The 15,275-nt window shown below is 36.1% G+C and overlaps 1 protein-coding gene across 2 annotated transcripts in view; it reads left to right on the top strand.

Annotated features, from left to right (window-relative positions):
• Positions 1–15,275, top strand: part of WAC (WW domain containing adaptor with coiled-coil) — a 65,413-nt gene that overhangs the window by 29,575 nt on the left and 20,563 nt on the right. For both annotated transcript variants that reach the window (XM_009329106.1, XM_009329107.1), the window contains exons 6-8: positions 8,558–8,803; positions 10,847–10,969; positions 12,014–12,162. In XM_009329106.1, coding sequence (XP_009327381.1) covers positions 8,558–8,803; positions 10,847–10,969; positions 12,014–12,162 — 518 coding nt within the window. The remainder of the gene's footprint in view (positions 1–8,557; positions 8,804–10,846; positions 10,970–12,013; positions 12,163–15,275) is intronic.

Below are 15,275 nucleotides of genomic sequence, written 5' to 3'. Positions count from 1 at the left end.
CCCTGCTTTCATGCATAGCTTTATTAGTTGCTTCCACGTAAATTGAGCAACTGAATCTTACTGCAATAGAACGGATTTCCCATTGTGACAACTGTTACAAATGTTGGCAGGGAGTTCTAATATTTCTTACATACCACGTTCATTTGAGAACATACAATTGGGTATGAATAGTGAAAATGATTGCACAGGGTGGTCTTGACACTATAAATCTTACTTTAGAATCCATGTTACCGTGGATGGTTCCATATTAAATAATCAATTTCTATATTCCTATGTAGTTTTTTTAAGTTTGTATGGGTTAAATGGATAGGTTCTCTGTAATGCTCTTGCCTTGTTGATGTAAGTGTTTCATGGCACTTCATTGTGAGCAAATATAATACTTCCTGAGCTTCAGACACGGTGGATTACAGAAAGTTAGTAAGTAATTGAAGAATTAGAACAGATTAATATTAGGCTTGAAATACTTCAGAAAATGTGAGTTTTCACATGTTACTTCAATACCTTTCTTACAGAAACAGAAAAATTCAGTGCAACTTATATTATGATAAGAGATCATTCAAAGAGTATATTCAATAGTCTCGCCTTTTTTGTGAATGTTGGCCTTTTTTTTAATAAGAAATTTGACTAGTATAATTTCTGTAGCATTTTATGTGTTTAAATTTAAAAGAAGGGAGGAAGCAGTGCTGTACATTGGGATGTTTTTGGATAGTTTGCTTCTGTTACTCATTTTCCCAGAGGTTACTGTGAACCTGTAGTACTATAGGTATGCAGTGTTTAAAAGTGTGTGTTTGTAGCTGTTCTACAAAATGAAAAAAAACCCAAACAATTGTCCTGAGACACTCAGTTCGAACAATCTTCTAAAAGTATCTTTGTGAAATTGGAAAATAGTTTGAGGGGTTTATTTTTACACTGGTAAAGCAAACAGCCTTTGATTTTTTTCTTTTGCTAGCTGTGCCATCCCTCTCTCTTTCTAAAAAGAGGTAAAGCTGTATTTTTTGCTTATAAAAATAGCTTGGTCCAAATGACTGAATCGTATGTGCAGTAGTCCTTGCCTAAATGAGTTCTTGCTTCTTGTTAATGTGTTGCTGGCAGCCTTATGCCAGCATGTATGTACCACTGTTTTAATAGTTCTGTTCTTAGTGTGTATTTTTTAATGTAGTAATAGTTGTGAAAAACAAAACAACAAAAAAACCACAAAAACCAACGACAACACTTTTTTCAGCTCAATCTCTTTTGCTGCAGGGGTATGTTGTAGTCCCACAAGGAGATTGAATAAAATCCCTGGCTGAACTATAGCTCAGCTGTTAGCAGTAGTCCTCTGCCCTCAATGGCTGGCAGTAGTGGAGAGTTCCTGGGGAACTATTTGACCTCTACCCTTTGGTTTGAATGTTCCAGTCAGAATCTGCTGCTTCTGTTTGTGCTCACTGTGAGTGCTTTATGCAGGTAAAGTGTGGGGTTGCTTTTCCTACTTTTTGGCTGCTTTATCTGTAGGGCACATCACATTTTCCTATTTCTAATTTAGTTGCTGAATCAAATGTTGTATTGTCCATATCTTAACAGTGTGTTTGTCTATAGGATACTTCTCACACCTTTCGTCTAAGCCCCATCAGGCAGCACTTCTGTTTCTAGCGCAGCAATACTCCGAAATTTTTCTGAGAGAACTCAGCAAGGTGGCCAGTGCGATGCTGGGTGGGTTGTGACCCTGATGCTGACAGATTAAAGTGGTTGGTCAGTGACAGCTGAGCTTCTTCCTCATCCTTTTCTCACCCCTGTGGTTTTCTTCCTTGTAACACTTGCTAGTCTTTAGCAGTCAGTTATTAACATTGCCCCTGGTATCATTGCATCTTCTTTGGCTGAGTTTTGCAGTTTTAAGTGTATTACTCAATTCATACAGTAGTTAGAAAAAATTACACTAGCGAGACTGTTAGAGGTTTCTTCCAGTACTTTATATTTGTTTGCTGAGCATTGCTGTTATGTTTATTTTGGCAGCACAGATAAAATATGAAAATTCAGTTTTAAGATGTTTTAAATTCAGTAATCCAAATGAGAAAAATACGGAATTTTTTGTATTTTAGAGAATTTAAGCATATTTGAGAACCCAGTTACTGTTGTTGCCATAGTTTCATTTGGCCAAATGTGTTTATAAAATGCATTGCTTTTAAATATTTATATATTTTGGTGTGGCTTAAGGTCCTTAGTAGGTCAGAACTGAACTATGTAAAAAAGCTAAATGTGTCTGTCACTGCTCAGAGAACTTAGTTGGTGGACTATACACTTAAGGTACTTCAGCACAGACAAATGTGTTATGATTCTTAATCATTAGCAGTAAATCAAGCAGTTCAGTTAGCTGTTCTAGGTGGTAGTTGTTAATCAGTATAGCAGAGGTGAGGTTTATGGGGCAATAAGGCATTGAATTTCTGAAAATTTTGTAATGCAATTTTCCTCCCACAGAGAGCACGCTGTGAGAGCACACGTGCATGACTGTTGCTAGCAGAGCAAAGATACAACTCAAGCTCATAGTAGAGTGACTGGGTAATATTGCAGTGTTGCATTTGAAGGACTTTGAATGCACTGGTTTTGGATTTAATGGCATAAAAGAAATTACATCAGTAGTAAAAGCTATTGGAACACTCAAGGGGTCACATTGATAATTTGGGAATTATCCGGTCAACAGTAAGTGGGTAATTTCCATGTCATTAAAAAAATCTTGGTTGAAATAAATCATCTGTCCATATATGCTGCAGAATAAGAGCAAGCTATATATAGCAGTATTTTAAAGCTACTCTTTATATAGGGAGTACTAGTATGTTAGTTGTCAGGAGGAGGATTGTGAAGGAAGTTATTGCACAAAAAATGCATTTCCTCTTTTTGTTTCTTTTTTCCCCACTCACTTCTCTGTCACGCTAACATGCCTGAGTAACTCGGCACACGGTGGGCGAGAAGGGAGTGAGCAGGTACTAGGGACAGGTACTTAAAGGACTCCAGCAGGTGGAACAGGGTGACTGAGGCGCAACAGAGGAGCAGGAGTGTTGGTGACAAGAGCTCTTTGTTGAAACGGAGTAGCTGAACAGTCAAAAGACTTAGATTTTTATCCCCCTGCATTAAACCTAGTCTGAATAATTTTATTTTAACTGTAACACACTAGGCTGAGAAATTGCCTTTCAGAATGAGATTCACTAGTGGATCAGCTGTTTTTTTAGGAGCAAAGGTTCGTGTCATGAGGGGCAGAGATAGGTAACAGCAAGATTCAGCAGCATTTTAATATACTGCCTCAAACTCTGAGAAGCTAAGCGCTTGCTGCCTTGTATCTAGGTTGTAATTGAAGAACATTGTGGCACAACTGCTGAAAATGATCTGTGGTATTTTTTCTGAAAGGATTACTTGGCTTTGTTATTAAAAAACCCCACACTGCTTGGAAATAAGCAGTGTAATGTTTCCATTCTGACTTGACATGATGTTTCTGGGGCAAGCGATAGCCTCCAGTTTACTTCAGTTCAGATACCTCTTTGTGAAACCTGCAGCAAAGATGCACCTTTGTCATACAGGTTCTTGTCATAGAGAATACTGCCTGATAACTTGGACTTCTCTCCTTTTTTTCCAAACGATGTGATCGCAGGTCACACTCCAACAGAGCAGGTTATGAATAGAAAGCTCTTTCCTAATCATTGTGGTCTTCAAAAATTATTTTCATTATAAAAAGTTTCTTTCCTGTTCCATTTTAATGTAAAACCAATTAATGGTTCTTCACGTTAAGTTAATCTCTACATCTAGTTGTTTTTGTTTGCCATCTGGTTACTTTGTTTTCCTCCTTTTTTTTTTTTTTTGGATGGTTTTACTTCTTGCTCATTTTTTTTCCATATGATTAAAGTTGACGGTCCAGCAACTTGTTTAGTTCTATAGCTATATGTAGGCTGCATCTAATTAGCTTGTTTACATGATTGTCAGAAGGCATGCTGTATTTTCATAATTGTTGCAACAAAGTGAATGGATTTTTTTTAGAAGTTTTCTTAAAAGCTCCAGAAGTTTAAACTTTAATGTGCTTAGCTTATCATGGAAAAATTGGTGCAAAATCATATTTTTAAAATCACAAAAAGAAAAATTAAAAAAATAATTAATTTTTTGTTTAAAATTACATTTTAGCTCTTCCTCTGAATAAATAAAGTTTTCAACAGTTCAAAAGATGGCAATGGGCTATGTTCTGCTTTTGGTTTTAATTTTTTTATTATTATTATTTAAAAAGTTTTCTTTGGGACTTTCATGATAATAACTGAAATTATATGTGAGGTTGAAGAGTCATTTGCATAGCATTTGTATGGAAATTGGTGTTGACAATGAAGAGGCTGCAGAGTTGCCCTGTCCAATAGCAGGCAACTTCAATCATCATAGTCAAAGCCTTTTACAGGCCTTGCGGCATAGTTCATCTTTTCTTTAAAAATATTTTTTGTGTAAGAAACAGACCAAATTTGCATTTTCTGTTTGTAAAATTTCAGTTGTAGGTTCAAAATTAGTCTCATTGATGTATTAATGGTTCAAATTAGGTTTATGAACGCCTGCCATGTAATCAAAAGCCTTATTTTGCAATAATACTGTAGATAGCTTGTTAGTGAACATGAACTTATGTTGACACAGGTGTAGAGACCAGTGTATCAGAGTTGTAAAACTAAAGGACTTAGATTTGTAAAGATATTTAACTTTTCCCAGTATGCTGTGTTCATTTTGACTGTGTTTCGTGATGGTTGAGGCTTCAAATGCATTTAAGAACTACAGGACTGTATAATTCTAAGCATTTTTTTAAAATCCTAGTAAATGTTTTAGAAATGAGGAAATAGTGTTCAAATGTTGAAAAGTAAACTTCACTGTGTGGCAAAACATACAATGAAAGTGTCTCTCAAAGCAGATCAGAAAAGGGGAATTAGGGAGGAAAAGGAGGGAGTGAGAAGTTTCTGCTTCTATTTGTGGAAAAAGCAGGGGAAATGCACACGGCCCAGTGAGTGATATCTGAGGATTTTTGTGAAACAAACATTTCATCTTGAGGAGTTTCGACTGGTTGTGTTAACTTCAAAGGCGAAACTTTCAAGTTCTGTATAGCATCATAAATTAAACCAGTTTTAAACATTTGTCATTATACAAAAATGGATGTGTAAATATTTAGAGGCTTTGTTTATCAGCAGTATTTCTTGGATTTATTTCTGTGAAATCAAGTGTCCAGTCTGGAAGCCATGGAGTAAGATAGGTTGGTTTAAATTAAGGTAATGGAAGTTGTGATTATACAGAACTAATCTGTAGGCTGTATTTTTTAGCATGTTTGTTTTCATCACAAAGGAGTTTCCCTTTATAGAGAAGAAAACAGCCATTCAGGCTACTTAATACAAACCAGAAATACTTGTATTTCCACAAATATTTTTTACAAATTTTTTTTGGCAGATAGAGGTTTATACCCTTTATTTCACTATGAATAACTTAAATTACTTAATTTGTGAAGTGCAGTGGTGCTCTGAGCATTCATTGTATTCTGCATCCTCTATGACGTTAAATAACACAGAGTTATAATACAATGTATATGTAGATAGTCATGATCATAGAGATGTATTCTTTCATAACATTTAGACTCTTTGTTTTTTAATGTTAACCATCTCAAAAGATCAGAATGTGAGCATTAGACACCATCATTTTTTCACATCATTTTCTGTAGGTGCTTAATCTGGGTGATTGTACAAACATGATCTTTCACAATATATTTTAACACATACTTAAAATACCTGCAATAATACAGCTACAGAATAGTGTCTCCATATTGAATAAAAGAATTAACTGGACTGTGTTGTTTTGATGTAATTCAGTTTGCATTTTTATAGCAGAGAAGCTCACCCAAACTAAAGTGCTTTTACAGACCTCTTGGAATTCAATGGGTTTGTATTACATATTTTGAGTCCTTTTATTCAAGAAATGAGTAAATACCCAGAACTGGTCTTAAGGTTTGTCTTCACTGTATTGTTAGCTCGAGTTTGCTTTTGATTCAGTTTATTTTGTGTTCAAAACTGCAGCATGGGTGAAAAATACTTCCAGCTGCTTGGTATGGTGGTGTGGTTTGAAGCTCAGGTATTCCTTATGTGATTTAAGAGTACAGTAGTGAGTTGCTTCTTTACTTAAAATAACTCAATCTAACTGTGAAGACAAGCCTAACTACATTAAATATGTTTTGAAATCAGTGCTGGCAGTTGCTTAGTATTTTTTTCCTGTTTTGTGTGTTTTTAAATTAGGGTGTTTTGTTGTTTGTTTTTGTTTGGGGGGGGTTGTTTGTTTTTTGTAAGGTTCGCAAAATGGTAGGGTAGGAGAGCTGCATATATAAGTACTAACATGCCCTATTGTGCTTAATTCCCTTGCTTTTGTCTGCCAGTGTATCTCGTTGTCCTTATTTGGGCTATGACAGATTCAAATTCAATATAAACTTTACATGTTTTGTTTAGTAGGGTAAGGTTCTTGTTTGCTTGTTGTGTCTTGACTTGCAGTTGTCTTAAGTTTACTTTGAACACCATAACATAAGATTTTCTATGCAATAACTTCTGTAACAGAGACGTTTACTAATGACTTACTGTTTAGGTCTAAAACCTGATCAGCTGTCCTAGTCACATATTACTGAAAACCACATAAAAATTCTGTAACTGCTTTTTTCCTCTTCAGTCTTTGTAACACCACTTCTCCCTTTGTAAGGCCTTCTTACGAAAGCTCCTGGCCAAATGACCAGGTCCCTTTACAGATACTTTGAAAGCCCATCTCTTGTCCTGAGGAGCTTGTAACTAGATATGGCTTTTTTTTTTTTTTTTTTTTTAAGTTTTCCTGAAACATCAAAATACATGTGTGCCCTGGCTGTTGCATCCTTGTAAGCTGTCAAATTTGGATTCTTCAGCATTTTTTTGTGGTTTAGATTTCTCAGCTACTTGACTGGAAAAGGGTTTTTTTTGAGTATTTGTGACCTATTTCTACTGTAACTGCATGGAAGCAGAAGTCCCCTTTCTTTTCACTGAAATTTCTAATCTCATTTGATTTAAGTACTGATACTCACTGAGCCATTTTTCATTTTTATTTTTTTAGGGTTCTTCTCCAAATTAGTCTCAAAAGTTGCAATTAAGGCTGTCAGAAACAAAAGCTTTTAGAAATTTTGTAACATTTTATTCTTACGTAGTAAAACAAAACAAGACCTTTCAATTTTTCTTCTTTACTAAAAGTCAGCCACCTCTTACCTTGACCATCTCTCCAAAGGAAAAAAAATCAAACACACCTTTAGAGTAAAAGAGTTTCCCATCTAGTTATTTTAGCTTTCATTTGGATTTTTGCCTCAAATGTGGAATATCCGGGTTGACATTCTCTGCCCAGTTTGAGACAGGTTTAAAATCCAGGTCCTCAATACTATGGGCAAGCATCCTGGGTGAGATCTTGGATCCATATCCGTCTTCCCACTCTTCATCCAACCTGTTTGGTGCTATAGAGGCATTAGTCTTGACTGAATTTGGCAGCAGAGGTCTTTCATGGGTTTACTGGGGATGAGAGAAGGGGAAACTAAAATTGAAATATAGCGGTCCAGGCTTCGTAAAGGAAGGATATTTGAAGTGACTGATGGTACACCTATAGTAAGTGGAAATACCTTCAGTGCAGGAATTTCTCACAGTACTGGAATGGAGGAGAAACTTTCATGTTGCTGGAAGTCAAATTCAACATTAATTAAATAACTCACATTAGTTAAAACAAATTGCCATACAGTATAATTGACTTTAAGTACTAAGTATTTCTATGGATAATAAGTGTTGATGTTTGCTAAAATGAGATTAATAAAATAAAGGATATAGCTCTTGATGCTTTGGGAGAAGCTGACAAGTTTGAAATTAATTATGGGCAGATACATTTTTTTTTTAGATGTTTTTCCACTCTGCTGTGGGGATGTTAACAGCTCTTGTTTTACATTTCTAGTACAGCTCATTATCCTGTCTGTGAATCTGGAGCAATGTAGCTGGATTGTGTATGATAGACTTGGTCTTTATTTTGCAGCTTCTTGCAGTCTGGTCTCTGAATAAATGAAGTATGGCTTATACCTTCCCCTCAGATTTGACTTATTAGCCTGTCTGTAAAGTCCATGGACTATAAGGTTTTCGTTCATAGTATATTTTCCAAAGAAAGATTGGAACCATAGGTAAAAACATAGAATATGAGTATATGCACAGTAAAAGAAAAAAAATCACTAAGGAATTTTTGGCCCATATTTGTCCTAAAAATTAGGGGAGAAAAATTCCCATTTGTAATTCTGGCAGCTTTCAGTCCAATACCTTGAAGTGGAAAGATTTTTTTGTGTGTCTGTGTTCCTAATAAATATTAGGTTCAATAGCCTAAATTACACTAGGTATCAAATATCTTCAATTTTTGTTATATTCATGTTTTGGGTTTTTTTTTCCTTGTAATGATAGTTAAGCATTTGATCTTCTGAATTTAATATGAATGTTGTACTAGTGAGAAGTTGTCAGGTTATATTGGGGAAAATGAAAATTACTGTCTGTCTTCTGTTCAGAGTCTGCATCTGTGGACAAGTCTGTATCCCATTCTTGCACAACTCCTTCTACATCTTCTGCTTCTGGACTGAATCCAACTTCTGCGCCTGCTTCATCTGCTCCTACAGTTCCTGTCTCACCTGTCCCACAATCACCAATTCCTCCATTACTTCAGGACCCAAATCTCCTTCGACAACTGCTGCCTGCTCTGCAAGCCACCTTGCAGCTTAATAATTCTAGCGTAGATATATCCAAAATCAATGAAGGTAAGGATTCTTTAAAGTTGATGTAATCTCTTATTTACACACATTAGTATATTATTGGATACTAAGCTGTAGTAAAAGCAAGCCTTACTTTAAATGAAAAGTGAATAAATGAATCCCTAGAGAAAGTGGGGATTGTTTGTGGGTTTTTTTTTTTCTGTTAAACATTTTTAAATTAGCCAAGTAACATTTAAGGTTGTTAAGCTGATAAATGCTGATGTATGTGAGCAGTCTAATTGAGACTGGTGACTTAATCGCTGTATCAGCATTCATCTGTTGCACAAAATTTAGTTAGAGCTTTTTGTTCTTTTGTTTCGTGCAACGTTCTTTGTTTTCTGTAGTTTGTGCTGCTATTCTAATAATGTGTTTGCAAATACTGAAACTTCTAGGGATTCTTAAATCTTGTTGCCTATCAACTTTTTTTCTTTAACACAACATGTTAGCCTCCTGAATAAAGATTAGCATATCAGTAATTTTGCTAGCAAGTTAGATTTTGTGCATGTAATCAGTGTATCTGATTTTTTGTTGCATTGGCCTAGTTTATTAGAAGAAAGTTTAGAACTAGCTGTAGTGCCTTTCGCTGCAAGAACAGGTAGAGTTGATGCATTTTGAATGTAATTTTATCTAATGTGGTGTCTGCATGTGGCAGGTTACTGATGAAGAAAGTGGTGTGGGATTTTTTACTTCTTTGAACTTCTTGTGCACTGATCACCAATTTAAATAGGAAGCAAAACATTCACATGTAGTGCCCAGAGTTAATTAACTTTTTAAAAGTGCAAACCATGAAAGTCAAAACAGTAAAATCTTACTTAAAATTTTACTATTATTTACGTTACAATTATTTATAAGGAAAAGCTGTCAATTCACTTCCTTTTAATCAGTAAATATTACGGCTTCATTCAGTACTAATAGGTGAGTTGGTTATTGTTTTTTCCTGTGCAGGGAGAAGCTTTTAAAACAGTAGTGCAGTAGGTTGCACTAAAAAAGTAGGAGTGTTGTGTTGTGTTTGTGTTAAAAAATGAAAGATCCAATCAAGACTCCAATTGGATTTTATTAGAAAGCTGCCAATTTAAGTTCCTAGTCACTTTCTCTTGCCATATCTGAGCAGCAGCTGTGTCTGTCTTGGAACGAGAGTGTTTAGTATTGTTCTGGTGGCATGAGGGTCAGGCTGGCAGGTCCGCATGGGCAGAGTGACTTCACCTTGCGCAGCAAGCTGTCCTTACTGTGCACATGATGCAGTTATTCCGTGTTTGTGTTGGTGAGTCAGTTTTTTCAGATTTGTAGACGGGCAGTGTATGTTCAGGAAGTACCCCACAGAGCCTGTAGACCTTTTTGAAAAGATTAGTTCAGAAGCTGGGTTTCATCAGCTCATACTGTAAGATGCTCTTCCTATGTAGTGCAGTTTTAAAACAGTTGGTTGAAAATGATTAATTTTTTACTGCGGGGGTGGGGACAGGACAGTACAGCTAAATCCAGAGCAAATAAGTTTGGGTTGGTGTTTTGGTTTTGTTTTTTTTTTTTAAATAAGAAGAAACACTGAGCGTATGGATTTTTAACTTGAAAGATCTTTTCTTTTTCCTTGAACAGGAAGTCTTTCCCCCCCGCACCCCCCCATCTCTTTTAGTGAGTTAAAGTGATACTGCTTTTTTGCATTTTAAAAAAATTATAGTAGTTAAAAAAAAAAAAAACAACCACACATTCTGCTTACTACAATAACAAACTGAACAAATGTTCTCTTTACGTTTACAAGAATTATTATTGATCCATAAGGCCAAGCTGAAGAGTTGAAGTTACTTGTTAAAAGAATTTTTTTAGTGTATGTCTCAAAGATAAAACTACTAAATAAAGGACTTGGTTAGACAAGCATTCATGCCAAGCATTCATGAATTGTATTCAAGTCATTGAAAAATAGTTCAGGTGGCTCTTTGGTCTGTTGTGGATATGGGAACAAAATCAAAGAAAATGCAGCTTAAATGTATTTAGCCAATTTGAACAGTTTAAAGTCATGTTCTAGAATTGCCAGTAAAACAGAATGTTTGTTTTTAGTTCTAACAGCAGCTGTGACACAAGCCTCTCTGCAGTCTATACTCCATAAAATTCTTACTGCTGGACCATCTGCTTTCAATATCACTTCCCTAATTTCTCAAGCTGCACAACTGTCTACGCAAGGTATTCAGAGTCTTCTTTTCACTTACGTAAAATTGTTACGTTGCATTTTATATAGGCTGATACAATTGAAACTTGCAGAAGCCGTGTCTTGTTGTATCTTTGGCCATCTGGTGTGGAGGATGTTGAATGACTTCTTTTTCCAAAGATAGGATAAGAAACTGTTATTTGGGGAGCAGGAAGCTGACACACAACTAAGTAAATGTGCTTCACTGTCTCGCCTTTTGGGATTTTCTTTGTATGTTAACTAACTCTATATGAGTAATGTGAAAAATGTGCGAGACCCTTTCAATTTATGCTGAACCTTAATTAGATGTTATTTAATGTTCGGTATAAAACACAACTCTCTCTTGGTTGAACATCCTTTTTGTAATACTGTGCAACTGTGACTCTTGGGGGGAGGCATTAAATTCTTAAAAGAAAGTTTATTCTATCTGGTGGTTTGGTTTGTTTTTTTTTTTGTAGTCTTCTGTAAATAGTATTTTTCAGCTTCCAGGCAAGATACTCCTTCAGGTATTTCAATGCATTCTGGTTTGTAACTTAATAAAGCTAGAAACTTAAACCAAAACAATAAATGCAGTCATGTTATTGAGTAGGTAAGCAGTATTATGCTAATGCTAATTTTTAACCAGTAATTAAAACATGGGCGGGGGACTGTTGGTAGATGCCTAGAATGGGTGAATAGGTTTCTAGATAAACTGTTCATGCATTCATTTGGTTAAATCAAGTTGAGCACTCTAAAATAGGAATTGCAAATGAAACTAATTTAGTCTCTTCATGTGTAAAAAGCATTGCATAATAGCTTCCTCTCTTTCCCCTTCCCCTCAACTTTTAGAAGTGGAGGGTTTGGGGAAAATACAATTCTTTAGTTAGGATTGTTGTTGAACATCTGATTGTTCCAGTTGTTCACCCCCCCAACCGTCTCGACATGAGTATCTTTGTATATTATCTAATACAGCATACTGCAAAGTACCAAAAGAAAATCTAATTTGCATTTAAGATAGGATATAGGTTTATTAAAAACAATATTATTTTTTTTCTTTACAGCTCAGCCATCTAATCAGTCTCCAATGTCTTTAACATCTGATGCCTCATCGCCAAGATCATATGTATCTCCAAGAATAAGCACGCCTCAGACTAACACCGTTCCACTTAAACCTTTGATGACTACGCCACCGGTATCATCGCAGCAGAAGGTAAGCTCCTTTTAATTTATGCCATATTGTAGTAAGAAACCATTATAGGCAATATGAAGTATTGCTGCTATATATCCATGTGCTAGCAGTTATATATAGGATGATAAAATATGTATGTTATCTTTCCCAATAGGAACAGAAACAGCTGGAAGCACCTATTTTGCTGTATTTTTGCATTACAACTGTAGCATGGAATTCTAGTACATTTTTCTGTTCTTGAAGAAAATCTTGCTTCAGATGCTGTCTGGAGATACTACCAAGAGATCAGTATTTTAACGTATTTAAATGGAAACAAAAACTTACTCCAAAGGCAACAGCTGATATAGTTCTCTAGACTTTAGCTAATAAAAGGTTTTTAGAATGGGAGAGAAATTCTCAGGGAAGTTGACTTCATGTAGTCTCAAATCTGGTTTAGAAATGTTCTAGGTGTTTACAAGGTCAATAACATTATGTCCCTTTCCTGCTGCACACCGCCCCCATCCCCCCCCCCGCTTCATTCAGAATTCTTAGTTGGATCGGTAACTAGGAAACATTAACTGAAGCTAACAAACAAGCTCCTAAGGTTCTTCCTAAGGATGAAGTAGAAAACAAAGTTGTATTTTTTACTTTTTTGTGTGTGTGTGATCCCTCCAGTGGGTCACTCTTCAGAGGAAAAATGTCTTTTGCAGAATCTGAGCTCAGTATTCCATATCCTACCAGTGGTGATACTGAGGAATAAATACGGTTGAAGCTTATTTATTTATTTATTGAATTTCTCTGTCCAGCAGATCAGAGACTCTGTTTTGCTGTGTACAGGTGGGGAAAGTAGATGTAATTAGAGGCACTCAAGATGAACTTCCCCTTAAGGGTTTTTCTTTTTCCTTGTTTAAAGACTTGTAATTTGTATTATAGAGCAAGGGTGGGAAGAGATACTGGGTTAAAGGACCTGTTATGAAGGAGGGTTTTGTTACTGAAGGAGACTGAAGGCAGAGCTATTGATTTGCACCCTCTGGTGGAAAGTAACCTTTTACATTCAAGATCGTTTTGTAGTGATAGGTAGAGCTGCAGGGCATAATATGCTTGTGCCTTCTAGGCAAGTTTAAAAAAAAAAAAACAAACCAGAAATTTAGCAGTTTACAGTCTTGTTCTGGCTGTGAAAAATCAAAGTCCCGTTGAGGAGGATTTGGACCTCTCGTAGAGGTTTACTGTTTTCATGCAATGACAGCTTGTCCTGTCTCTTCATTGTACAGATCTTTTTTTCAAGATTGAGACCCTCAGATTTTAACCCAGTCTATCAGTATGTTGCTCAGTGTATGTAGTAACCTATCAGCATAAGAAGTGTGACTCTAGACTTTGGGGTGAGACCAGTCTTCTTTGATTTCCACCCCCCACCCCCCAAATCCCTGTTCTCCATCCCCCCATCCCCCCTGCCCTGCTTAGCTAAGGCATCTTTCTTTCAATTTTCTGCTCAGAAGAGAACCTCTTATATCTTGAAGGCCTTTAAGGGATACTTTTATCTTCAGGAGGACAGATTGCATTCCTCATTCTAGTCCAAATGCCTCATTTTCTTACATTTGAATTTTTTCATGGGTACAAAGAAAACCAAGTGATTCTCCCATTTGTTGTGATTGACAATGGTGCAATGAATTGTGAAAGCCTCACATGTGTACTGATCCTGCTTGTTGTCTTTGTTTCTGCCCTTGGAGTGCATCCTGAATCTATGTGTTCACATCCCGTACCTAGGTGACAGGTAATTAAATTATCAAATAGCAGACTTGAAACAAAGAAGGGAGATGTCTGGCACTTTCAAATCCTGGGATATGAAAAAGAATTTTCTTAAGTTGTTTACTGTCAGTAACTGTAAGTTGATCTCTTCTGGTCTCTACAACCCAGACATCTGGATCTACTTTATAAATAAAGTTCTGATTATCAGCTACATTATAAACATGGCAAAAGCTTTACCCTTTGGGATCTTCCTTATCTACAGTGTTTTCTGAAAGAAAACTTGAAGGAAGGACAGCTCAACAGGATTTTTTTTTTTTTCCCCCCAATACATTTATCCTTGTTTTATAAACTTAGCTTCTGTAGTATTTTATCATCCTGCTACAGATGTTTCCTTAGAACTGTGCAGACAAACTTGAACCCACTGCCTTTCACCCAGTTTAAAGGCCAGCATATACCTATGAAGTAGGTGGTGTGGTAGCAAATTACGCCTTAAGAGAAAGTGAAGGCAAGCCAAGTCTTGTAAGTAGGGCCAATCTGTCTTGGTAGACCAACTGTATAATTGGATATGCTTTTGGACACACAAGCCTTGCCTCAGGTTTTTAGTAGAAGCAAAAGACTTCAAGGCTAAATGCAGTTTTGAGAAGAGTTGATCTGAGTTTAGCGCAAGTCATAACTACAGCAAGGCTGCCACTCCTCAAAAAACAACAAAAAAAGTGGTGGTTATTTTATGCTTGCTTTGATATGAGATATGCAGGGCCCTGTGATTGCCTATAGTTAGTAACTTGGCATGCAGGATTTCACCCCTGGTATTTTCAAAGGAGGGTATTGTGTGTTTTATTGATAAGTATGTAGAAGTTCTTCTGAAAGTGGTAATGTCTATATTTTGATGAGCATACTGTGACACATTTTGAAATTACTATATTTTAACCCATCTTTCCTTAAGACTGCACCACAATGAGGTGAGATTGCACATCTGGTTTATTTTTGAAGCACGTGTAATGTGGTTGCAGTCAAAGTGTTAAGTGTAGTAAATTCCTGAGTTACTCATGCTAAGCTATAATGTCTTTGCTTCAGAATGCCATTAATCCTGATGGACTGTTGTGCTTATTTTATATATATATATAAAACATATATATGTGTTGTTGTTATATATATTGGCAAGTTTTCACTCCCATCCCTCTGTGAGGAAGTTATAACTCTTACTACACTGGGATATCATAACCATAGAAGCTTTCTATTTTCTAGGTGTCTCGAGTAGCTTCACAGATCAGCTAAACAGAATTAGAAGTAATGCTTGACAGCAGGAGCTTTTCTTGGGTTTTGTGTTCCTCAAATCTGGTGCTAACAACAGAGCTGTTGAAATTCTAACGTGAATTGTTTGTGTGTTAGTCCCAGAAGTAACAAATCCT

The sequence above is a fragment of the Pygoscelis adeliae genome, unplaced genomic scaffold (assembly GCF_000699105.1).
Source record: "Pygoscelis adeliae isolate BGI_AS28 unplaced genomic scaffold, ASM69910v1 Scaffold427, whole genome shotgun sequence".
Taxonomy (NCBI): domain Eukaryota; kingdom Metazoa; phylum Chordata; class Aves; order Sphenisciformes; family Spheniscidae; genus Pygoscelis; species Pygoscelis adeliae.
Note: the sequence above shows the minus strand (reverse complement) of the source record. Positions and strands in the feature narration are given on the sequence as shown.